Source organism: Megalobrama amblycephala, linkage group LG16 (assembly GCF_018812025.1).
Source record: "Megalobrama amblycephala isolate DHTTF-2021 linkage group LG16, ASM1881202v1, whole genome shotgun sequence".
Lineage (NCBI taxonomy): Eukaryota > Metazoa > Chordata > Actinopteri > Cypriniformes > Xenocyprididae > Megalobrama > Megalobrama amblycephala.
Window position 1 is genome coordinate 27086548 of NC_063059.1, and position 27453 is coordinate 27114000.

The 27453-nt window shown below is 37.4% G+C and overlaps 1 protein-coding gene across 3 annotated transcripts in view; it reads right to left on the minus strand.

Moving 5' to 3' along the window:
• Window positions 1-3882: 3882 nt before the first annotated feature.
• The window catches only part of gpr4 (G protein-coupled receptor 4), a 30146-nt gene continuing 6575 nt past the window's right edge, over window positions 3883-27453 (minus strand). For 2 of the 3 annotated variants that reach the window (XM_048161377.1, XM_048161375.1), the window contains exon 2: window positions 3883-6783. In XM_048161377.1, coding sequence (XP_048017334.1) covers window positions 5264-6376 — 1113 coding nt within the window. In that variant the 5' untranslated portion in view covers window positions 6377-6783 and the 3' untranslated portion in view covers window positions 3883-5263. Of the gene's footprint in view, window positions 6784-14561; window positions 14599-27453 lie in introns of all 3 variants that reach the window. The other variant, XM_048161376.1, reaches the window with a different exon arrangement.

Below are 27453 nucleotides of genomic sequence, written 5' to 3' on the forward strand. Positions count from 1 at the left end.
AGTTTGACAGCATTTACAAAGACTAAAAATGAAAGCGTAGAGGTGTAGATACCGCAAGATGATGTTAATATACCCTAATAGCACACTGATATACAGCAGTCTTATTTCCGCATTTTGTTTAAAAAAAAAATAGTGAGAAAATCATATTGTCAAACCAGTATCGTGAATCGTGAGTTGAGTGAATCGTTACATTCCTACAGGCGCGCCGTTAACACGGGGACGGGGGGTCAGGACCCCCGCAGTTTTCAAAAAAAAAAAAAACAGAAATCGACCCCCGCACTTTTGATAAGGGCTGCTTCAATCACTCACAATATATCATCTTTTAGCTTAGGATATTTTCTTTCAAATGAGACCATTTTCACGTTTCTGTGAGCTTTCGTTCGTAAATAATCAACTGTTTTGTCGCGGATGTGAAGAACAGGAAATGCGCTCTGGAACGGAGAAACACGCGATCTCCAAACCATCGGTTAAAGCGTGCTAACGTTTTAGGACAGGTCGATGGTATATAAATCATGCCCGAATATTAGCGTTTGTCAATCAAGCAAAACCGTCCATTCAGAAACCCGAGAAATTTGACACTTTAAGGTAAGGAGGCTGATCTCTCTGGTTTCCGCGCGAGCTGGCTTGACTGAAGTTTTCGTGAGGATTTATAGTTTATGGACTGTTTTGATTTCGGTAATCACATCTAGAAAGGTAAATGCATTAATGGCATCTATAAAAGAGATATCTGAAAGCGAAACTAAAATTATTGCTTCGACCGGCGACACAGTGGGGAAGACGCAAGAGAGGAGACCTGCGCGTTTAATTGGTATGTGTATACTGTAATACTGCATTTACAATGCTTATCAGTGCCGTGCACTTTGATCGCGAAAGTGAAAGTGCCCTTTGCGGTCGCATCGCGGTTCCCCCGCGTTCCCATTTCTCCCGATGTGAACCGTGAGCTCCAGTCCATTACAATTTAGAGCAGTTAAGGCCCAGGTATACTTCATTTCCCGTGTTCCGCTTAAGCGCGCGAGCCTTTCAAAGAACTCCTTTGCCCATGAGCGCAGAAAGACGCGTTCTGCGCATGCACACGTGCACCGTCCGTGGTCATAACAATACCACCCAGTGCACGAGTATTGGAACACGAGTGTTTTCTACCGGCATTCGCTGTGTTGTGTTAGTGGATTCATTATGTCGGACTCACCGCATGTAACTCATAATCTGCAGTTGTTACTCCTGTCTCCTGACAAAAACATTGCATGTGGCGCCTGTAGAGTGTGGAAAGTTACTGGAGCACGCAGCCGCGCTCGTCTCTCTCAAGGAACGTCATGGCAGTGATTGACAAGCCAGAGGGCCAATCCGCGCACGTCTCTCACAAGGAACGTCGCGGCAGTGATTGACAAGCCAGAGGGCCAATCGTTTACGCGATGATCGCATAAACAATTGTCTGATGTTTTTAAGGCCCTACCTCGTGCACAGATGATGTATATTAATATTATTACTTTCAGTGCACCTAATAAATAGTCTTTTATAAGTTAGTAAAGACAGTTTCAAGTAATATTGCAAAAATGTATAAAACAAAACATCCTCTTTAGCACCTTTAAATGGAAAGTCAAAATCATTACAATTGTGACAAAACAAACAACAATGTACTTTTACCTGCATCACTATTGCACCAATATTTAAATTAGTAAATTAAAATAGAATTTTAATAGTATTACTACTACTACTACTAATAATAATTTAAATAAATAATTTCATCCTCTTAAATAGAATGTCAAAATATGTCAAGGAGCAGTATGCCAACACATTTGTACAGTCTGACACTTTCAGATAAGAACCCATTGGCATTACTCCTTTCCAGGTCACTGGACAGCCACACCGCACCGACACAGAGCTGAAGTGCCAAGGCATTGTGTTTCACTCAGGAGGAACGTGTCCCAGTGAACACTGACCTTGGACAGATGGGCAGTGTGCTGCAGTACACTGTTGAAGGAAGGAGCATGAAGTCATGACTTCAGTCACACAGATGTTGAAAGGTCAAAGTAAATGCTGGCAAAGCACGTGCTATTGAACATGTCTATTAATAAACACACAGGCGGTACAGCTCAAAGATAATTTAGCAGTTTTGCATAAAGACTATTTTGCATGTTTCTTTTTTTAAAAGAAGATGATGATGAAATAGCTTTTATTCAACCTTTATTCCCCATGTTATTCTTTTTAACTTAAATTTTTTAGGGATACCTAAAGCACTTAAAACCACGCAAGAGTGAATTTCTTAACAAATAATTGTAATTTTTAACACTAAAGAGACAGAAAAACAGATTCCCAGTGCAGAAAGATTTAACTTTCCTGCATAAAGTACGCTGGAATTAGCAGACTTAGCATACATAAATATTTTGGAGATAAAGTCTTGTGTTTACAGAATATGTAAGAATTCCCCCCTAAGCATTTTACTGGCAGCTCAGTGTTCTGCTCTATTAATCAGCTGACACACAGCTTGATTCTTCTTTACAGTGACTGGTGGGAATCAGAATGACTCATCTTCAAGAGAATGGCCATGTTGACAGGATTTTCCTTAATGTTGAACATGACCACATGTGTAAACTCTGACATCTACTTCTAGTTATAAAGCTTAGTGCCAGTGCCCTTGATCACACATAATGTCATCCCAGCTAACAGTTCTGGCAAGGTTTTCTCAAAGTTCTGAACGTTTACCATAACACTTCCCTTAACATTAATAGAATGTTCGCTCAAAGTTATCTGGCCTGGATCTATTAACGTTATAAAACGTTATTCGTGGAACTTTTTTCTAAAACGTTTTAGTTTGTCGAACGATTTTTTAAATGATACTAATTGTTTTAGAACATTCAGAGAACATTCAAAAGTAATGATCCCATAATTGTTTGCAAAATAATAAAATGGAATGTTCCCTAAAGGATTAGTTCACTCTCAAATGAAAATTACCCCAAGCTTTACTCACCCTCAAGCCATCCTAGGTGTATATGACTTTCTTCTTTCTGATGAACGCAATAGCAGAAATATTAATAAATATCCTGACGCATCCAATCTTTAGTGTTACCAAACGAGTATGAGTTGAAGAAAGTGTCTCCATCCACATCCGTCCATCATAAACATTCTCCACACGGCTCCGGGGGGTTAATAAAGGTCTTCTGAAGCGAAATGATGCATTAAAAAATCCATATTTAACAAGTTATGAAGTAAAATATCTAGCTTCTGTAAGACCGCCTTCCGTATTCATCATATGAAGAAAGTGTAAAACTCTTGCAGTTCAAAAAGCTTACGCTACGTCCTACGCCTTCCGTATTCAATTTATGGACGCGACTTGAATAACTTGAATATGGAAGGCGGTCTGGCGGAAGCTAGATATTTTACTTCATAACTTGTTAAATATTATTACTATTTTACTACAAACGCATCGTTTCGCTTCAGAACATCCCCCCCAGATGTTTATGGATGGTGGCACATTCTTCAGCTCATACTCCTTTGGTAACGTTTACTGCCATTATAAAGCTCGGATGCGTCAGGATATTAATATTTCTGCTGTTGCGTTCATCAGAAAGAAGAAAGTCATATACACCTAGGATGGCTTGAGGGTGAGTAAAGCTTGGGGTAATTTTCATTTGAAAGTGAACTAATCCTTTAACGTACTTATAACCAAGAAAACAATGTTTTTAAAACATTTTTAAAAAAACTGGATGTTTAATGTTTTGAAATAATGTTTTCATAACTTAATGGGAACATTAGAATGTTACCTGGGATATAACTTTCACTTATTTATTTACATATAACTCTTATTTCCATTTACAACATCTGTTGCCAAAGAAAGAATTGACCAGAGCTATTTAAAGAAATGAGCTTAGCACTACACAACAGAAGAACGACTGACGTGTTTTATTTTGGCATAACAGCAAATCCATTACATTGCACTTTCTCACTGCTGACATTCAGGACTTACAGTTTGGTAGGCTGAAACAGGGCACCTGGAGACCTAATGAAGAAAAAATGTAAACAACAGCAAAGCCCATTGTTTGGAAACTGTTTCCATTTTGGGTATCTGTAGGCCACCGTACATAAAGTATTCCAAACAAGAGATGGCTGAGAAACATGCCCCTCCAGACAGAGTTTGTTAAAGAATCTTGTTAAGACTTTATACAGCGTATTAAGATGCATATTAAGACGTCACATAAAATAGCCCTGCCGGTATTTGTGTTGTCTGTAACATTATAGGACTTAAAATTACAAATAACATCAAAATAGGGATAGTAGAGTATATTTCCTGCAAACTCTATAAGAACAGACAGAAATGGCAGGCATATATAAAACATTCAAGAGGAGAAGGGATTCTGACATCAACACTTCGCTGACTTCAAGTAATCCTCATCATAGACAGTGTTTCTGGGTAAAACTTGAGGTACACATAGGTGTTGGCGTAGCTATCTTGAGAAAGTGCACCTTCATGTACAGCAGCCCAAAAAATATTTTTTGCCCAAAAATGAAAATTTCAAATGTTGTTTCACTTTTCTTTAGTGTGAAACACAAAAGAAGATAGTTTAAGCAATGTGCCAATTGTTTTTGTTTATGAAATTTTGTTTTTGTATGGTTTGTTTTTGTAATGAAAGTAAATGGGGTCCAAAACATCACTGTTGGACCCAATTTAGTTTTATTGTATGGACAAAAACAAAACAAAACAAAACACAGAGACATACAAAGTACCTTCTTTTATACTCCACAGAACTTGTTGGTTAAGCCAAAAGTATACTTCGGTTTTTACACATACATTAGGGTATGTGTACAGTGTGGGTGACATAAATTTAATCATCAGCATAGTATGTGTGTATACGCGGAGACATGTGATCTCTGTACATGCACCTCGAACATACATCTTGAATTTTTTTTGCAGTAATTCTGCCCCGGCCCCTTTGTTTCACAGTGGGAAAAGAAACAGATGAGACAACAACAAATTACTGGAGACGACAACAACAATATACGACCACGTTGACAAGAGCTTGTGTGAGGCGTTTAGGGGATACATGCAATAAACAATTTATTAAAAGACATTTTTATCAGTCATAACTTCTGGAGAGAAACAGCAGAGACACTGGACAAAGATTAAACTTTCTAGTGTGTTTGTACATCATCAAATGCAGTACACTTTGAAAGACGTCCAGCTGTACACATACGTTACGCGTTCATGTCAAAACTGAAGTATTCTTTGGGCTTTAAAATTGCACTTGATTTAATATTTTGCTATTGACATTTACAATTGACATTTAACTTCATTTTTAACACTGAGAATGGTCATTTGAAGGCACTCGTCTTTGAGTACTTCAATGTCAGTTTTATAGGCATTAGTTTTGACATCACTGTAGAAATCAGGCTTCTTCACGGCCAGAGGCGTCTCTACGGTGATGGATGCCCCCATAAGTGCCTCTGGGCTTTGGCCCCGCTGGAAGAGACCCAAGAGGGTGGCCAGGGCCCGGCCCACGTCATGACGGGCCCCTTCGTTGACGAAGCAGTAGAGGATTGGGTCCGCCACGCAATTGAGGCTGGTGAGCGCCAGAGTCACGTGATAAGCACCAAACAAGTTCTCCTCGGCGCCACAGTCGCAGGGATTGCTGAGGAAGAGCACGCTGCGCCACAACAAGAGGACGTGGTAGGGAGCGAAGCAGAGGAGGACGATGAGGATCAAACTGAGGGCCAGCCTCTTGATTTTAGCCTTCTCCTGTCGCTCGGTGGAGACGTTACCGCGCACGGCTCTCAGGATGCCTCTGTACGCGGCCAGCATCACACCCCAAGGCGCCAAGAAGCCGAGGAAAGTGCGGTAAAGGTTCATCCCGGCCACCCAGTCCTGCATGGGATACTTCTCGAAGCAGAAGGTGTGGTTGAAGCGGTCCTTGAAAAGTTCGTCATGGAAGAGAGGCGCAGAGTTAGCCACTATTTCGGTTATCCATACGACGGCGCTGACCAGTAAGGCTGTTTTGACCCTGCGGACTTTAGCGAATTTCAAGGGATGAGCCACCGCCAAGTAACGATCCACAGATATGCAGCAGAGGAAGGCGATGCTGACGTAGATGTTGGTGTAGAAGATGAAACCGAAAAGCTTACAGGACACTTGACCGTGGATCCAGTTGTCATGGTGAACAAAATAGTCGATCCAAAGTGGCAAAGTGGCTATATACAAGAGGTCAGCCACCGAGAGGTTCATCAAGTAGATCCCCAGCTCGTTCTTCTGTCTGACCTGCATGTACGCGGCCCACAGGGCCATGCAGTTGGTGGGGAAGCCAAGGACGATGACGATAATATACAGCGCCGGCTGGAAGAACTGGTCTATGTTCGAGTCAACATTGCACGAGGTTGAGATGTTACACATGGTCTTTTCGCTTCCTCAGAGCCTTATATAATCATTAAAATTGGCTGAGCTTTCTACGGTCCAAACTCAAGCCATGTTTAAAAATAAGATTAGAAAGTCAGATGGTTTCCGTTTTGCTTCCATGTATTGTATAGTGACAGTAACACTGTAGCCCACTCTGGTCTAGCATGGTGGGCCTGATGTGTCACATGTCTCTACCACATTTCATGGCTAGTGTTTCAACCTCTCGGAGGGCTCAGAGGTCAAAGACATGACCACAAAAGAACATGCCATTAATCCTTGTGAACTGATCACCTTGGAGAGGTCTCATGTAGGGTCAGGGTTTTTTCAGCAGTATGAAATGGTCAACTTTATCTATGAAGGACGCACAATGATTGATCTTCTTTGGTCCGTCCAACAACATCCATCTGCAAAAGACGAAAAAGAGCAATTATGTGAGGTTCAGAAGTCTGCACTGTTTGTGATCTTTGTTATTGTTGAGAAATGTCCTTCCAGGGCGCTGTGTATTTGTTAGATTATATTTGCTCTGTGATACAATGAGCGTATGTTTTCCTATTCCCACCTCTAACCTTGGTCACCCTCTCATTAGCATATGTTTGTTTGGAGTTCAACTGAATTAACATTTATTACAAAGCTCCATCTTGTTTTCCAATGTTTGTATCTTTCTGAACAGCCATTTGTGCAGGTCTTGGTATGGTATGTAGGAGGTATTTTCTCTCCTTAGATCAAGCAGATTATAAGTACCTGTCAGCATGAGGAAATATGATATAAATTAAACAGAGCAGAACATTATGGCTTGACAGGTGACCTTGCATATGCAAGCCACTTTTACAAAACCTTTCAGATTTATACAGTATTCCTGACAAAAGGGCCTCAACAATAAGGTTTTTTTTTCTGCTAGACTAAACACAAAATATATATAAATTAAAAACTTTAAGAATTTAAAGTAATAACTTATATGTATTTAATAATTTACAATTTCTCCTTTAAAATGTATAATTTTTATATTTATTAGCATTTATTATTATCGTTTAATATATATATATATATATATATATATATATATATATATATATATAATTTATATAATTATTATTATTATTGCTATATATATATATATATATATATATATATATATATATATATATATATTTTTTTTTTTTTTTTTTTTTTTTTTTTTTTTTTTTATAATACAAACACTCTCCACATTCACTTCCATCATTTGTCGCATGTAAGGCTCCAGTGCACTCATCATGGATAACAAGCAGCCTTTTTGTAAATGGTGTTGTTGTTAAACCATAGTGATGTGGCACAGCTACAGGGCCTGGAGTTAAACCAAGCTTGCTGTTTGCTTCCGATTGTTTATAGATTCACAAAGAAACTTTGGCTGTGCATATGAGATAAATGAGAGATGCTAGTGTGCGAACTAACTGGGTAGCAATGCATGTGCATCTCTTAGCATCCATATAACAAAAAAGACTGCACAATATTACATACAAGTAAATGAATCGAATATTCCACAAAATGCATCTTGTGTAGTTTTAGGTCTTTACTCTTAAAGTAAATGTAACTAATTTTATAACTCCCAAGCGAGTCAGTTTTCAGATTCAAAAGGAAATTGCTAAACAATGTGAAGAAATGACTCAATGTGATTCAGGCTCTAGGGATAACGGGCAACATTCCTAAACCATAAAACAGATCAGGTTATTCTGAACTAAAATAATTTTCTCAGAAAAACTAAGACTGCACATTTTCCTTGGAAAGGACACATTTTTAATGTACAGACTGAGCCATGATGAAAACTTGAGCTCAGAGGTTTATAAAAGATTCCTCATGATCAGTGTTGGGGAAAGTTACTTTTAAAAGTAATGCGTTACAATATTGTACTACTTCCTAAAGAAGTAACTAATTGCGTTATTACTTTTTCTCATCTGTGGTGGGCTTGCTTGTTTTTTATTAACAAAAAAAAAAGTTCTATTTTTGGCAAATATAAAGGCCCTTTCACACCAAAAGTGAAATGAATAAGCCTCAGGCTGAAGGAAAATACAAATTCAGGCCTGTACAGTAAAGGGTGCCGCTCAAAAAAGCCTTTCAGCTGTGCTGCCATTCTGGATTTCAGAAGAATAGGAAGCAAGAGAAGAAAGTTCAATACTCTTACTTCATTAATAAAAACTAAAGATTAAACACAAATGTGATGTTTAACTAAAGTCATTTTTGCTTATTAGTATGGTTGAATTTGATCATTGAATGTCAGCAGCAAAGACATTGGTTAATAAAGTGAGATTAAATACATCAAGTATATTTTGTGTAATTTAACATATTTAATTACTGCATGTTTGTGTAATATTCAGATTTTGCATTTCACTTTCAGGAACACTGAATGTGTTTTTGTGCAAGATGAGTAGAGATGAGTAAATGCATGTTCACATTTACTCTAGAACTACAATAACCATCATGTTTACACAGCGCACAAAACACCTCTGCACTTATGATATCTATCAACATGAGAGCTGTCAGTCAATAAATGGGAAAATAAAGTAACTTGCGTTACTTATTTAAAAAAGTAACTCAAATATTTTGTTGTAAATTTAAAAGTAATGCGTTAAAGTTATTTTAAATAAATCTACCTGAATACGTAACTCACATTACTTGTAATGCATTACCCTAACACAATAAAAAATGTATTTTTTCACAAATTAACAGTACAATATTTCTGTGCTTTTAAAATATTAATAATAAATTGCGATATTAAAATATTTTATACGTATTAAAGGTGCCTTAGAACTTTTTTTTAAAAGATGTAAGTCTAAGGTGTCCCCTGAATGTGTCTGTGAAGTTTCAGCTCAAAATACCCCATAGATTTTTTTAAATTAATTTTTTTAACTGCCTATTTTGGGGCATAAATAGAAACGAGACGATTTCAGGTTGCGGCCCCTTTAAATCGTGTTCTCCGCCCCCTCCCGAGCTCTCGACTCTATCACAGCATAAACAAAGTTCACACAGCTAATATAACCCTCAAAATGGATCTTTACAAAGTGTTCGTCATGCATACTGCATGCATGCGTCGGATCATGTGAGTATAGTATTTATTTGGATGTTTACATTTGATTCTGTGATAATTGTTACATTAGCAACATGCTAACGAAACATTTAGAAAGACAATTCACAAATATCATTAAAAATATCATGATATCATGGATCATGTCAGTTATTATTGCTCCATCTGCCATTTTTCGCTGTTTTCCTTGCTTGCTTACCTAGTCTGATTATTCAGCAGTGCACATCCAGACGTTCTGCCCTTGTGTAATACTAACTGCCCTTGTGTAATGCCTCAATCATGGGCTGGCATATGCAAATATTGGGGGCGTACACCCCGACTGTTACGTAACTGTCAGGTTTGAAGGAAGGAGCGAGGACTCAAGTGCAGGGAAGGAAGGGCTTTTTATTAATAATAAAAATAAAAACAAAAACACAACAAAAACAACCCCGTGGGGGAAAACAGACAAGACTAAAACTTGACTAGACTGGGACTTGACTTGACTAGACTAGACTAGACTAGACTAGACTTGACACACAAGGGAAAATACGACAATCAATGACAGGGAATTACGACAACGAACCAGCACAGGACTGCAAACACAAGGAGAATAAATAGGAGAGCAAACAAGGCAGGTAACGAGGGAGGACAGGTGGGGCAAATCAACCAATAATGAGAAAACAAGGTGGGCGGGGTCAAGACAATAGACATGAGAGCACATGGCACAAAGAAACACATGACAAGCCATGTGCTCACACCAAACAAAACAAAGACACAAGCACATGGCCAATGAAGACAAAAATCACAAGCCATGTGCTTACACAAGACGAGACATGAACACGTGACTATGAAAACTCATAAGCCACGTGTTCACACAAAACAAGACAACAAGAGAGCACGCAGCCCGTGAAACACAGACTGCGTGCTAACACAACACAAGACAAAAAAACATGAAAGCACGCGGCAGGTGGAATGACCGCGTGCTACACAAAACATGAGACAAGAGCGCACGGCAAGTGAAAGTACACACAACCCGTGCGCTCACAATAAAGACAGGACTGGGAGCGCGAGTGTCCGAATCCCGACACGAAACCGAAACCAAACTAGACACGAGTGCCGGGATCCGAACGCCACACCCCCAACATGAAACAAGGCACGCAGACAAGAGAGCGCACGGCCCCGAGAACACTCGAGACCGTACGCTCACACAAAAACATGACAAGAACGGGAGTGTCAGAGCTCTGTCACAAAACCAAGAAATAAACTAGACCGAAGTGACAGAACCCTGACAGTAACAGTCAGTGTTATGTTGAGATTCGCCTGTTTTCCGGAGGTCTTTTAAACAAATGAGATTTATATTAGAAGGAGGAAACAATGGAGTTTGAAACTCACTGTATGTCTTTTCCATGTACTGAACTCTTGTTATTTAACTATGCCAATATAAATTCAATTTTTAATTCTAGGGCACCTTTAAAAAATTAAAATAGGCTATTAAATAATTTAATACTTTTAAAATGGATGTTTCAATGTGATTTAAACCTCTTTAAGGATAGTTAAACCATTTTCTTTTATGTTCTGCAGAAGAAAGGAAGTCATACAGGTTTGGAACAACATGAGGGTGAGGAAATGATGACAGATGTTTCATTTTTGGGTGAATTAATTAACCCTTTAGCACCATTTCAGTGATATAAAGCAGAAAAAAAACATTTATTTCAATTGTTCCATATATTTTAATTAAAAAAAAATTTCAAAGATGTAGATTTCCATATTTTCCCATTTAAGTAGATGCATTTTCTTAACTGAAAATAGCTGCCTTGGAGCATTACTGATACCAATGACCTGGTTTACCTTAAAAGGATTTAGTTTGTATAGAATCATACTGCTGTTGTGATAAGATTAGCATATTTTTCAATGTTGCAAAGCCAAAATCAAAATGGACTAATGTTTTACATAAGATGCAAGACAAATCAATTAACACACACAAAAAAACAAAAACAATTTTGCACTGTTTTCGGATATAAACACAACTTTACTCTAAACCCAGTGTTAAAAATGACCTGCACTGTATTTTGATCACAATTTCTGACTCTGAAAGGTTTGAGATGGAATTCAAAGCTTGCGATGTGTTAAAAACACCTTATCATGCCTGTCACCCTCCATCACAGCATCCAGTCAAAAACAGTGAAACAACAGATCAGGTAGCAGAGCGCTTCCCTAGTGTGTCACCAGTCTTAAGATATTGCTTATGAGCCTGATGCTTTTCAATCAGTAGGAAATATGAGATAACAGCAGAGGTCCGCTGCCCTGCCTGGGGCCAGAAACGGTGACGGATACGCCAACAGGGGCTTAAAAATCACTGACCTAATCCAATCTGTCATTCTGCTCCAATATCAATACCTCACAGTGGCAGATAACAATGTATCCTTTAATAGAGAAAAACTGAAAGCACTACAGGGTAAGAAAGATTTAAAGATGATGGAATGTAAATCACTGGAAAGTTGTCAACCCGACTTCATTTTCATTCAGGTTGGGAGATAAAAAGCGAGGGGGGACAGAACTGGCTGGGACGATGTCAAAAAAAGATCTCTCAGATTAAAATATGCAGTTTGTGCGCATTTAAAATTCTTGATAATATCAAAGTTTGCATTACACAAAAGGAGAAGATCTTTTAAAACAGTGTAAACAAATACATCTGGCCTTTGTCCATGATCACTGTGGGAACATAAAGCACAAAATAAAGACCTGTTTCTCTATTTTCCCTCTATAGGAAGCACCGAGACGTCAGACCCAATCTCCCATAAATCTCCCAAATGAGGCGATGAATAATCAGGGACACCTGCACAACAGTAGTGGTCAGTGATACAGTGATACGTCTCAATATTGATGCTCTAGAGTAAAAAATGAGTCTCCATAGTCTCTAATGAGACAAGAAAATGTCATAGAGTGTCATGGAGTCATTGAAAACACATATCTCAGAAGAGGGCCGCTCAATAGAACCTGAATAATGTCTGGAAAAACCTGCATAACAGAAATAACAGTAAAGTTAGAGCTGCACAACTAACTGGATACAATCTAGACTGTGATTACAGCTACCACAATTACGTAATTGAGAAAAGTGTTGATTACAGTATTCCATCTCAGTTTACTACCATTGCATAATGGCCTAATAAATGAGCCTCCAGTATACCTATCAGTAAAGACATCTGTTCCTAATGTGTCTGAAGTGAAATGCAGGGCTCAAACATTTCTGTGAAACTCTGTTAATGAAATTACCTCTCTCTCTAATTTACTCAAAATGTACTCAAAATCACATCATAACCTGAAACCTGTTGCACTGTGTGTTATACCACCAGAGTGATGAAGTCTCACTTTTTTAAAGATCTCTTGTGTTTATGGCTGTAAGGTTGGGTCTAAGTTGAGGAAGGCACAATGTCAGAAGATGTTAGTTTAAAGGTGCTAAAGAGGATGTTTTGTTTTATACATTTTTGCAATATTTCTTGAAACTGTCTTTACTAACTGATAAAAGACTATTTATTAGGTGCACTGAAAGTAATAATATTAATATACATCATCTGTGCACGAGGTAGGGCCTTAAAAACATCAGCCAATCGTTTACGCGATCATCGCGTAAACGATTGGCCCTCTGGCTTGTCAATCACTGCCGTGACGTTCCTTGTGAGAGATGCGCGGCTGCGCTCCAGTAACTTTCCACACTCCACAGGCGCTGCATGCAATGTTTTTGTCAGGAGACAGGAGTAACAACTGCAGATTATGAGTCACCTGCGGTGAGTCCAACATAATGAATCCACGGCTTTAAGTCGCGCACACACTTAACGATTGTAAGGCCGATTATGAATGTAAATTGATACTCATGACTGATCGCGCTCAAACGCGTCCAGTCAGAGCCAGTTGCGTTTAGTCTGCGATTACGGTCGGTGTTCAAATTCCATGTGAAAGTATATAAATCTGCTTCAGGAGCAGGAAACTATCGCTGTATGTTGAGCATAGTCAGAATGTTTTAGCTAGTCGTTAAATGTGTGCCCGGCTTAATAACACAGCGAATGCCGGTGGTAAACACTCGTGTTCCGATACTCGTGCACGAGTTTTGGGAGGCGTTCCCTCTAAATGAGCTGTGAAGGAGGGGGGTTGTTCTTACCCATGCGCTCATTTCAAAAACTCAGTCGACAAAAAGAACCTCTTTTAGCACCTTTAATTCACAAATTCTCCATTCTGTTTGATAGATACATAACCCAGCAGATACATGACACTTCTTTAAAAGAAATGGAAGTTGTATGGATTCAAATATAATAATATAATGCATGATTAATGCACAAAATGTTTTTTTTTTTTTCAGCAACTGGTCAAAGAAAGGAGGTGCTTGATTCAGTGTGTCTATTTACAGTAAATGCAAATAGCCCACCTACTTGACAAAGGCTATTTACACTAACTCCGCCCACCAATGTCTGATTGGGCCAAACAAAATTACAAAAGAAACCGAGCTAATAACAGGAGCAGTGGTGTGGAGAGTGTGAATCATCCTTTTCTGAACTCATCCTTCTCCATTTTCCCATCACACATCAGATCAGAATAGCATTGATTTTAAATGAAAATCAAGAAAGAATTTGAAAAGTGGAAATAAAGTGCCTAACGGGTATTTAATAGTAGGAATAAAGTGTTTATCAGTTAGTTAGGGGTAGGTGTAGGTTTTATAATAGGTAGGCTATATTGTCCCAATAAGACGACATCCATTTACCGATTTTATTAAATATAAACATTTATATTTAATGCGTTGATATTATTGCTACTGTTTTATAATGTACTTACTAGTATCGGCCACTATTTGAACTAAGTATAAATTGCATCTAACAACTATTTACACAGAAAATATTGTTATTTTTACTTAGTGTAAATAGCATATAGTTAAGAAAACACTGCTATTTTCACTTAATGCAAACAGCCACTGCCTTAATTCTAACTCAAACTTTGGGACATGTGTCCAACATGTGATTTGTGCCACTATGGCACACTGAGTGTACGCTATTTTTGCCAACCGTCAGCATCAGTGACTACACACGCTTGCATCATATTTTCACCAGAAATAGAGGGACAGTTCACCCAAAAATGAAACTTCTGTAATAATTAACTCACCCTCATGTCGTTCTAAAAATGTTTGCATTTCTTTTTTCTGTGGAACACAAAAGGAATATTTCTTTTACACATATATATATATATATATATATATATATATATATATATATATATATATATATACATATATAGTACAGTCCAAAAGTTTGGAACCACTAAGATTTTTAATGATTTTAAAAGAAGTTTCGTCTGCTCACCAAGGGTACATTTATTTAATTAAAAATACAGTAAAAAACAGTAATATTGTGAAATATTATTACAATTTAAAATAACTGTGTACTATTTAAATATATTTGACCAAGTAATTTATTCCTGTGATGCAAAGCTGAATTTTCAGCATCGTTACTCCAGTCTTCAGTGTCACATGATCCTTCAGAAATCATTCTAATATGCTGATCTGCTGCTCAATAAACATTTATGATTATTTTCAATGTTGAAAACAGTTGTGTACTTTTTTTTTTTCATCTGAAATAGAAAGTTCAAAGCAGCATTCTGAAATACAAAGCTTCTGTAGCATTATACACTACCGTTCAAAAGTTTGGGGTCAGTAAGAATTTTTATTTTTATTTTTTTGAAAAGAAATTAAAGAAATGAATACTTTTATTCAGCAAGGATGCATTAAATCAATCAAAAGTGGCAGTAAAGACATTTATAATGTTACAAAAGATTAGATTTCAGATAAACACTGTTCTTTTGAACTTTCTATTCATCAAATAATCCTGAAAAAAAATATTGTACACAAATATTTTGTACAATTGTACACATTAAATGTTTCTTGAGCAGCAGATCAGCATATTAGAATGATTTCTGAAGGATCATGTGACACTGAAGACTGGAGTAATGATGCTGAAAATTCAGCTTTGCATCACAGGAATAAATTACTTTGTGAAATATATTCAAATAGAAAACAGTTATTTTAAATTCTAATACTATTTCACAATATTACTGTTTTTTACTGTATTTTTAATTAAATAAATGTAGCCTTGGTGAGCAGACGAAACTTCTTTTAAAAACATAAAAAATCTTAGTGGTTCCAAACTTTTGGACTGTACTGTATATATATAAAATCAAAATACAATTGACAAATCCAAAAGCTTTCTTACCAGGCAAAGATTAAGCAATAATGTCAAAGATACAGAACATTCAGAACTTATTTAATAACACAAGTTTCTGATCTATTAGGACATACTGCCCAAGGGTAGAGCGTGTTGCATTAGAAACATTTAGCAGTCAACAACTATTGCTATTTCCAAAAATAATCTATTATAGAAGCTAGGCAGGACAACATGGGTTTCCTGCGTACATACAAATAAATGATAATTAATTCTTGCAAAATGTTATCACGTTCCGAGAAAGCCTGTTTAATTAGGTTCAATTTTAAGTGCTTCTAAATACGGTAATTATCTTAATCAAATCAGCCTTATTCCCAACGGCTCAAATGTCAATTTTGTTATCCGCTTCTGTGGATACAGTTTTCGATTTGTTGTGTGAAACACTTTTTTTGTGTGACAGACATGGTACGTGCAGAGAAAATTAATAGGAAAAGGAAGTCTTTGGACATTTGACCCATGAATGACCTGATCTCCCAAGGCACTGGCTATGTCATGAAATGACAAATGTTGTTATTGTCCACTTTGAAGAACGAATTGAAGGCTTCTGTAAAGTAACATGCGAAAACACCTTCTAAAACAAACTGTTGCATACGTGATGTAACGACTTGCATTTTTTCTAATATTTTTCTAATAGTGACAAACTAGTCTTGGATGCTGCCAGATAGATTGTATCAGAGCCATTAACAGCTTTATATTTTGTGACAGTCGTCCCTGTGGTTCGCCCTGTAGGGTCATGCTAAATAATGAGTGTAAACACAATGGCCTTAACAAGACCCTTCTTGCCTTGAATCTCCCCCTTACTGCTCTGATGGGAAAGACCCCAATGTTATCACAGCACCCTCACAATAACAAATACAGTTAGTATTTGAAGAGGAGAGCTGGCAGCTTTCCAATCAGGAGGTGCTGAGAGACGTGTCTTTCCGCTATTTCTTAATGAAAGATCTGGAGAGAGATGGGGAGAGAGAGGAAGAGGAAGACAGAGCGAGAGAGAGGGGCATTCAGAAAAGAGGCCTAATCTAAAATAGAAGCGACTGATTATTCATTTATTCCCTCATTAGAGGGAGATCAGATCAAGGATACAACAGCCAGGCCTGGCAAAACTCCAGGACGCACAACAGACACCGGGGTCAAGCGAGGTTCATTAAAATGTCCACGGGAAGGACAAAAGGACAGCTAGATCTAAAGCTAGATAAAACCTTACTAGATATGAAGCCCATATCAAAGGTGACAACAGATGTACTCAAGTTTATAGATACACAATGATGCAAATCTAAATATATATTTCTCATAATATATTTCCAATAATTCTTGTTTAGTAAGTTTTGTGCAGCTGTGGTACAAATAAAAACACCAGAAAATGACCTGTATTCCACGAAAGTGGAATGTTCTACAACAGGCTGAGTGATTCAAAGTTGTTCCTGAAATCGCCCAGAAGCAAGAGCTCCGTCAAGAGCAGCTCTCAGAAACCATTTCTTTCCAAGAAAAGTCATCCTATTAAATCTTAAAAGTCCTTCAGTTTTCACTCAAAGCATACACACACAAACCAAACAGGTTGTTTCACCACAGTTATTACATCCCACATAATGAGGGAAAAACATACATGAACATACAAATGAACAAATGCAGGTGAGATCCACCATAAGCATTATGGAAAATAAATCATTTCTGTTTTCACTTTTTTTTTTTGTGAATTTTGAGCAAGTAGAGTAAAATAAGTGCTAATTTTCCCAATATGTGCACATCTTATTTGCTGCCGTTAGACTGTAAGACATACATCAGTATATTTACATCTCTCTAAATATTAATATTGGCGTCAACCATTAAAAAACCCATTTTGGTCAACTATATGTAATAGATATTCTTCTTTTCAGAAGCATATTTAAAATAAAATTCAGAGAAGAAGCACATTTGTCCTGTCCTTTAAGACTACTGCATTCACTGCTGTCATATCAGGTTCATGCCTAGCCCTGGAGAATACAGAAAAAGGGGAGGTCAAGTCCTGTGGTTAACTGCTTTTTCTAGATTGTTGACTGGTGAGATTTGACACCTTTCCCTGCTGGTATCCAACCAATTTCTTCATCCTTTTTAATGCTGATACCTTTCAAAGAAAGAAAAATCTCTACTTGGTGATAGACACACACACACACACACACACACACACACACACACTTGTGGGGACTCTCCATAGACGTAATGGTTTTTATACTGTACAAACTGTGTATTCTAACCCCTTACACTAACCCTACTGCTAAACCTACCCATCACAGAAAACTTTCTGCGTTTTTAGATAAAAAAAAAAATCATTCTGTATGATTTAAAAGCTTGTTTCCTCATGGGGACCTCAATTTAGGTCCCCACTGTGACACGAGTCCCCATGAGTCAATGTGCATTCAGGTTGAAGTAGAAAAACAAGGACACAAACACACACATACACACTCTCTGTAACTTTTAACCATTTAGTAAATCTTATGTCACTGAAATATCTACACTCTGTGTATTTGTATATGATTTATCATATTTACATACAGTTAATTAAAAACTTTATTTCAAACAGCACTTTGATGACTATTATTTTCTATAATTATTATGCAATTAGATTTTAAGACCTAGCCTACATGGATTATTTGTATTATTAAACATTTATTTGTCACATTGCAAAACCATGCCTTCAATAAGTGAAAGCATAAAGATGATTAAAAGGTCACTTTGTGATTAATTACCATTTCTGAGTGAAATGTTGCTTTAAGATTATCTAATTATTTATTTCAGACAATTATTATTGTTCAAATATGCATAATTATACTTGCCCTTCTATTTAAAGGTGCTATAATAAAGGCGTGTCATAAATTGACATTCATGTCACAAAGCAACTTAAATTAAATATGTAATATATTGTTTGTAATTTATTATAGACATCATATACACAAAGCACAGAATAAGTTTACTGTCAACTAATCTTTTCCCACTTAAGCTTTCAAAACTAAACCATTAATTCTGAACTCAACACCTGCTATGTACTTCCTTAGATATTAGTCATAAAAACCACAAAGGTCATAACAGTCATACATGTTATGGGATGAATAAAAAAGGAACAGGGACTGTCTGTGCTGGTCTAACAGTACATTTTTATACTTATTTAATAACACATACACACTTTTTTTTTTTTAAATCAGCAATTGCAGAACAGGTCAATGTCTCAGAATTATATTTAGCGATTAGTCTAGAACAGAGCGTATTAATATATTCCTGATGTTATCCAGACATGTTCTCCCTGCAGCAGTCTTTCCTGTCCTAGCGTGACGGTTTAGTGGAAAAAACAGAATCATTCAAAGATAAATGTAATTACAGACAGACTTACAGCATTCTGGTCTTGCGGTCTGCATTAGCCAATAGTACAAAAGAGCTGATGAAGGTGTCATCACCAGTGATGAATATTATGGTCATTTTCTTTGAAACCTGGCTCCTTTAAGTGTGACATGGTGACTTCAGTATGATGATAGTGGTGCAAGAAGCCCCAACTAAACTTTTTTTTACTGCCAGGACGCACCTGGCTGTTCAAACAGCAGAGGCTTTTAACACGAGAACATTGGGCAACTGAAAGGGAACTAATTCAATTGGGTCTCAAACTGCTCAGCATGATGAATAAGCAGGTAGCTAGGCAGGACACAAACTACCTGGTGTCTACCTGAGGGCATAACCAGATCATTCACCGCACCATGCCGGTGCCCACTGATGATCCCATGTCACAGTTTAAAAACGCCTTTCAATTCAGCAATGTTTGTTGTTCACAGATGCACAACTAGACAGAAAAATCAAGCTGATCGACTTAAATAGCTCAGAGTTCAGTGAGCACAAGGACAGGCAGCAAACATTAAAATGCCAATTAATAATATTAACACAATGCTTAAATATTATACATGATGATGGCATGAGAGTGATAGAATCACTTATTGACCTTGTCTATGTAAAGTTACAGCCAATTTTTTTTCTACTCCAGTAAGGGAACATTTACATGCAACACACTACACCCACATTATGTTTGTAATGCAAAACTAGTAGTTCATGCACCATGAAAAGTAGTCCCATGTCAAAAAGGATGATGTAGACAACTTTACAGTATATATATATATATATATATATATATATATATATATATATATATATATATACACACACACACACACAAACCCGATTCCAAAAAGTTGGGACACTGTACAAATTGTGACTAAAAAAGGATATAGATAACATATCAAATGTTGAAAGTGAGACATTTTGAAATGTCATGTCAAATATTGGCTCATTTTGGATTTCATGAGAGCTACACATTCCAAAAAAGTTGGGACAGGTAGCAATAAGAGGTCAGAAAATTTAAATGTACAAATAAGGAACAGCTGGAGGACCAATTTGCAACTTATTAGGTCAACTGGCAACATGATTGGGTATAAAAAGAGCCTCTCAGAGTGGCAGTGTCTCTCAGAAGTCAAGATGGGCAGAGGATCACCAATTCCCCCAATGCTGCAGTGAAAAATAGTGGAGCAATATCAGAAAGGAGTTTCTCAGAGAAAAATTGCAAAGAGTTTGAAGTTATCATCATCTACAGTGCATAATATCATCCAAAGATTCAGAGAATCTGGAACAATCTCTGTGCGTAAGGGTCAAGGCCGGAAACCATACTGGATGCCCGTGATCTTCGGGCCCTTAGACGGCACTGCATCACATACAGGAATGCTACTGTAATGGAAATCACAACATGGGCTCAGGAATACTTCCAGAAAACATTGTCGGTGAACACAATCCACCGTGCCATTCGCCGGTGCCGGCTAAAACTCAATAGGTCAAAAAAGAAGCCATATCTAAACATGATCCAGAAGCACAGGCGTTTTCTCTGTGGCCAAGGCTCATTTAAAATGGACTGTGGCAAAGTGGAAAACTGTTCTGTGGTCAGACGAATCAAAATTTGAAGTTCTTTTTGGAAAACTGGGACGCCATGTCATCCGGACTAAAGAGGACAAGGACAACCCAAGTTGTTATCAGCGCTCAGTTCAGAAGCCTGCATCTCTGATGGTATGGGGTTGCATGAGTGCGTGTGGCATGGGCAGCTTACACATCTGGAAAGGCACCATCAATGCTGAAAGGTATATCCAAGTTCTAGAACAACATATGCTCCCATCCAGACATCGTCTCTTTCAGGGAAGACATTGCATTTTCCAACATGACAATGCCAGACCACATACTGCATCAATTACAACATCATGGCTGCGTAGAAGAAGGATCCGGGTACTGAAATGGCCAGCCTGCAGTCCAGATCTTTCACCCATAGAAAACATTTGGCGCATCATAAAGAGGAAGATGCGACAAAGAAGACCTAAGACAGTTGAGCAACTAGAAGCCTGTATTAGACGAGAATGGGACACATTCCTATTCCTAAACTTGAGCAACTTGTCTCCTCAGCCCCAGACGTTTACAGTATTATAAAAAGAAGAGGGGATGCCCAAGTGGTAAACTGGCCTTGTCCCAACTTTTTTGAGATGTGTTGATGCCATGAAATTTAAAATCAACTTATTTTACCCTTAAAATGATACATTTTCTCAGTTTAAACATTTGATTTGTCATCTATGTTGTACTCTGAATATAATATTGAAATTTGAAACTTCCACATCATTGCATTCTGTTTTTATTCACAATTTGTACAGTGTCCCAACTTTTTTGGAATCGAGTTTGTATATATATATATATATATATATATATATATATATATATATATATATATATATATATATATATATATATATATAAACATGGGCTTTACTAAATGATTCAATATGAGCTTAACATTTCAACTTTTAAACCCTCTGGAATGTCAGCTTACTATATCCATTGTAAGCGAGTACTGGAACATAACTGGAAAGCACACAATGCCCAGGAACTGTCAAGCTCCAAAAAGGACAGCAAAAAAAGTGGTTTATAGTACTCATGTGCTATTTATGTCTTCTGAAGCCAATATGATTTATATCCTTTATGTGAGGAAGAGACCAAAATTCAGCTTCCTTTCCCCGTAGCTCTCAAGTGTCACTTCTGTTTGCATGTATTCAAACATAAATAGTTCTCATGCGTCTCATTACTGCAGCAATTTTGAAAATGTGCAAATGAGAGTCAAATTTTTGTGCTGCTGTATAGGGGGAGATTTTCAGCAAACAACAATTTCTGTTCTCAGTCATATAGCAGTATATATAATATATACTTTATAAGAGTTTTAAAAAATAACACAATTCATATGGGGTGTTTTTATGGCAGTTGTATGTGCTTTTCGAAAGTTTGGGGTCGGTACCTTTTTTTTATGTTTTTGAAAGAAGTCTTATGCTTGCTTTTTTTTGCCAAAAAAAAAATCTATTTTAATACATTTTAAAATGTAATTTATTCCTGTGATGGCAAAGCTGAATTTTCAGCATCATTACTCCAGTCTTCAGTGTCACATGACCTTCAGAAATCATTCTAATATGCTGATTTGCTGCTCAATAAACATTTCTTATTACTATCAATGTTGAAAATAGTTGTGCTGTTTAATAATTCTGTGGGAAAGGATTCTTTGATGAATATAAAGTTCTTTTTCTAACATTATAAATCTTTCATAAATGCCTTTATTATCACTTTTGATTTCCTAACAGTAGTGAATATAAAGGATCAGCCTGGAATCTGGATATTGTGAATATCTCTTTTTGTGGATGAACAATCACTGTTCCTTATTTAAAACCCCCTATAACTTGTTGTGTAAGTTATACATGACATAAGCAAGAAAAAAAATCAACTGACTTCCTGATATGTCTATTTCTTATGCAGACACACACATATGCACACGCATACACAAGCAAATGCAAACATTCAGAGATACACAAAATGAAACTTCTTAACCTTTGAAATACACACAAATGAACCTCTGTGCTTGAGGTCATAATGACAATAAACATCAGTTATGGGCTTCAGTTAGAATACACTTTTGAGAGAATGTAAAGTTTTTCATCAATATTAATTAAACAAATAATGAATTAAATTGTGATTTTGTCAAATCGAATCGCTACTCACTAAAACTATTAAGTTAAGCGATACTTAAAATCTTCCTTTGTAACCACTGCCTTTTTATTTGTTCTCTTATAAAAGTTTCTGAGATGGGCAATGTGCTTTACAAGGAATGGTCCATTATATCAGTACACAGCGTACACATAGCAGGCTGACCATGGCAGGTGAGCTGAGTAAGAACTGCTTGTCTCCCTTGGTATTGATTCAGGGCAGGTATTTAATCCTTTCCTAACTGTGTTTTATGCTCCAGTGGAGAGGCGGCCGTGTGTCTCTAGAGAGACCAGGGCAGGCATCCTGCAAGGCGAATTAATGACTTCAATAAAAGTGCCACATTTTCCACTCAACTCCCCAGTCAAGAGTTTTATTGGTGAGGTTTAATTTGGCTTAAACTGGTCGGCCGCTTTAGGCATGGTCACAAATGCTAATCACCTTTACCCCGAATCGCAATTAAGAAGAGGTATCAACATGACGATATGTTTTTTGAAGATAGAAACCATGCAGAATGGGGAGAGAGAGTTCAACACTAAATTTGTGCCATGCTCACTCGGCCGGCTTCATGCTGTTTTTTGATAAAGCTCAGAGGAAACACCTCCACATTTCATCTGGTGCATCTGGTCCACTTCTGCTATTGTTCTGTTTCATCTGCGATTGTGTTGACAGGCTGTAACTTGGCAGCAATGTAGCACAGACGAGGAAATTGCTGGCACCTGCTAAGCAAAGAAACCAGCGCAATGTTTAAAAGGAAACTAGATGCAGTGTCATGCTGAGAAAAACTTCAAAGCAGAGAAGGATTAGTTTATGTGACACTGAAGTGGCCAAATAGTTTAGTAGGGTCAAGATAGGGTAAAGAGCTGAAAATCACTACCAAAAAGAGAGAAGAACTTCAAGAAAAATGTGATTCAAGACTCACAACATTCTCACAAAAGTGAAGCCTGTAAATGATTGAATGTTTACTGTCATTATGTCCTCAAGCAAAAAGGTCATTTGTACATTTCTGGTAATTGTTTGTGTGTGTACTTTCTCCTTTCCTACAGTCTAAAAAATAAAGGTTTTTACAGTGATAGAAGCCATAGAAGAACCATTTTGGATTCCTCAAAGAACCTTTCAGTGTCCTTAAGGTTTGGTCATCGCTTTTTTGAAACAGTATAGCATTGATTGGCAAAATTTTGCAGGCAAAATCCAGCCTGGAAGCGCTGGATGGAAACAACATAAATGAATGACACAGCAGAGAAGAAATTGTTGAATAAAGTCGTTATTTTTGTTTGGTTTTTGCACACAAAAAGTATTCTTGTTGCTTCATTAACTTCATCGCTTCATCACGCTACATTAAGGTTGAACCACTGTAGTCACGTGGACCATTTAAACAATATCTTTATTAGCTTTCTGGGCCTTGAAAGTGGTAATTAAATTGCTGTCTATGGAGGAGCTCTCGGATTTCATCAAAAATATCTTAATTTGTGTTCCGAAGATGAACGAAGGTCTTACGGGTGTGGAACCATATGAGGGTGTGTAATTAATGACAGAATTTTCATTTTTGGGTGAACTACCCTTTAAAAAAACAATTTAAGAACATTGTATTATATTAATAGACAGCGTGTAGGTTGAATGACACACTTCATTCATTATCTTCTAATAAAAGTCTGATAATAAAAGCATAATAGGTCCTTCAAAAGTCCTTGTTGATAACATTGCTTAATGTTCATAGTGAACATTAACTTGACAATAATTAACTGGAACTTTGCATGTTTGAGAAAAAAACGGTCCAAACAACTTCTGAGCCCTAACTACACGAACAAAGAACATGCAGACAACAGCATTCATGTTTCAAAATTGTGAACAAGACATACATACCGATCAGGCATAACATTATGACCACCTTCCTAATATTGTGTTGGTCCAAGTCCAACTTTTGCTGCCAAAACAGCCCTGACCCGTCGAGGTATGGACTCCACTAGACCCCTGAAGGTGTGCTGTGGTATCTGACACCAAGATGTTAGCAGCAGATCCTTTAAGTCCTGTAAGTTGCGAGGTGGAGCCTCCATGGATTGGACTTGTTTGTTCAGCACATCCCACAGATGCTCGATTGGATTGAGATCTGGGGAATTTGGAGGCCAAGTCAACACCTCAAACTTCTTGTTGTGCTCCTCAAACCATGAGCCATTTTTGCTTTGTGGCAGGGTGCATTATCCTGCTGAAAGACGCCACAGCCACCAGGGAATACCGTTTCCAAGAAAGGGTGTACAAAATGTTCACTTGTTGCCTTATATATCCCACCCACTAACAGGTGCCGTGATGAAGAAATAATCAGTGTTTATTCACTTCACCTGTCAGTGATCATAATGTTATGCCTGATCAGGTTCAGATTTAGAAGCTTATCTTATCAATCACTTGCTGTATTTTTAAACATTTATTTTTTAATAGATAACAACTGTAATTGTAAATGCCAAAAGAATGGTATAAACCATTGTTCTGAGCCATCCAAACCGTCGACAATGACCTAACCTCGTATTTTATTCTCAAACGTCAATACTGCCACAAGTGACTACACCAATAGCTTCACTAAAAGCTTCTACTTTTGTCCAGAGGACCACAAGGGGCTGAAGATTACAGCCAATACAGAACGTGTTGAGTTACACCGTCTAATGTGGAGAGAGACAAACAACAATGCGCTTCATCGGAGACCTGGTGGACTGTTAGCGTTTTCACTTTTTACATAACCCACTTGACATGGTGGGAATGTTTGCACAGGATTCTACTAATCCAGCCATTCAAAAATTCAGCATGGTTAATCATGATCTAGATCGAGCCTCCGGTTCTGAGAAGTGAGATGGGCATGCAAGATAAGCATATGTCTGATGTCGTAATATGATATAGCTTGACATATGGCATGTTTCTGCTGAAGTCAGTTTCAGGTTGCTAAACAGATCAAACCGCTCAATAGAACTCGCTGATACGCTTAGCATGCTGCGCACTTTACATCAGCGCTAGAGGTCTGTTCTTTTCCCATGAAACTGCATTGCATTTACGGTAGGTGAGGGGAAAAAGTCTGACCACAAAAAACCTTATAGCTTCAGCAGTCATTAGCCTCAACCTTTGCTGTGAACTGTTGGCGCAATAAAATCTGCCACTACTGTAGATGTTTCAAACTACAAATTACTCCACATATTTAATTATACACTTAAGTGCTATGAGTTCATTAGTAAGTTTGAAAACAGCCACTTGTGGGGCCACCATCCCACTGGGTTATAGCTTTCCTCACACAATCTGGTGCTCAAACCAGACATTACCCTCGCAAAACACCCTTATTAGCTCAGGCGGGAGGCACTGGAGCAGACACCTCATTGGTTCACGGTAAGATTACTCTTCTCTTCTAGTCATGCTTTTAATGTTAGTTCTTATCTCGCATCCCCAAGAGGGCAATTACTGTTTGCTTAAAAGGACTGATTAAATGTTGTGTTTGTTTCCTAACAAAACCGAGAGGGAGACACCATATTGGCCAAGACATTCCAGAAAACCGTTTCACGTGCCACACTGCCCTTTGCCTCTAAAAGATCAGCCACATGCTGGAGTGAACGAGATGCTGCGAGAAACAAAGTCAGCCACAAATTACAGCAAAGAGGAGAGAACAATACACATATCTCAAGTGCCGGGTTTAGATGCAGAGCCACTGTATTGAATTCATATTGTATTACATATTACAGCTAGTGAGCTGAAATGAAATATGAAACACAACTGCCGTGGTGTCGTTTTCATATATTTTGATCATTTGCTGCCAAAAATGGATATGCAATGACTGTTTAACTGATGCTTTCCCATCACAAATGTAAATGAAAATATATTGCATTGTACACAATATAACTGACTTGCTGTAAACACTGTCAAAGGCCTTTTATAGCTTGTTAAATTGCTCATTAAATCGTGAGAAACGTAGTGTGCCGTTGCACACACTATAACCCACATGTGTTCAACAAAGGAATACCGTTGAAAGCACACTCAAGCAACAAACTAAATGCATTAATACATAAGCTATTATAAACAGGACTACTGTTGTCATTTACAGTGACCCATTATTAAAAAGGTTAAATTTATGGCTCATGGATGGAAAACATTTGAAAAGCAGCTTCCATAAGTAGTGTGTTCCAAGTAGCCAATGTAAATGAGTCTTTGCGTCCCTCATGAATACATATGTAAATAATGACTTCAACAATGAAAAGCTGACACCGATTTTTACTGTGTGTTATTTTAGGCACTTTTCTTAAAATGTAAACAAAAATACATTAAATGAAGATGCCTTTGTGGCCTGTTGCAGTCTTTAGTTTCCATATCTGTTTTAGCACATATATCGATGAGGTACAATCTTAAAAAGTCAGTACAGTAAACATTTGCTTACCAAAACCTGGAAATTTGTTGAAGTATCAGCATTAAATTCTCATTTTAGACTGTCATAACATCACCTCACAAAGCTTTTAATGACTAAATGAACTGTAAAACTGTCAACACTGACGCCATCAACTGTGTTACTACGTTTCATAGCTATTTCCCCATCATATATTAAAAAACAACCTTTACAAAATGGAAAAGGCACCTCGTAGAATTAGCTCAATAACTTTTATCATGTCTATGCATTATCAGCCTAACCTATTTATAGGCTCCATCATACGCCTAAATTACATAATTTTAGATCTGAAAGGCACATTAAGACGTGG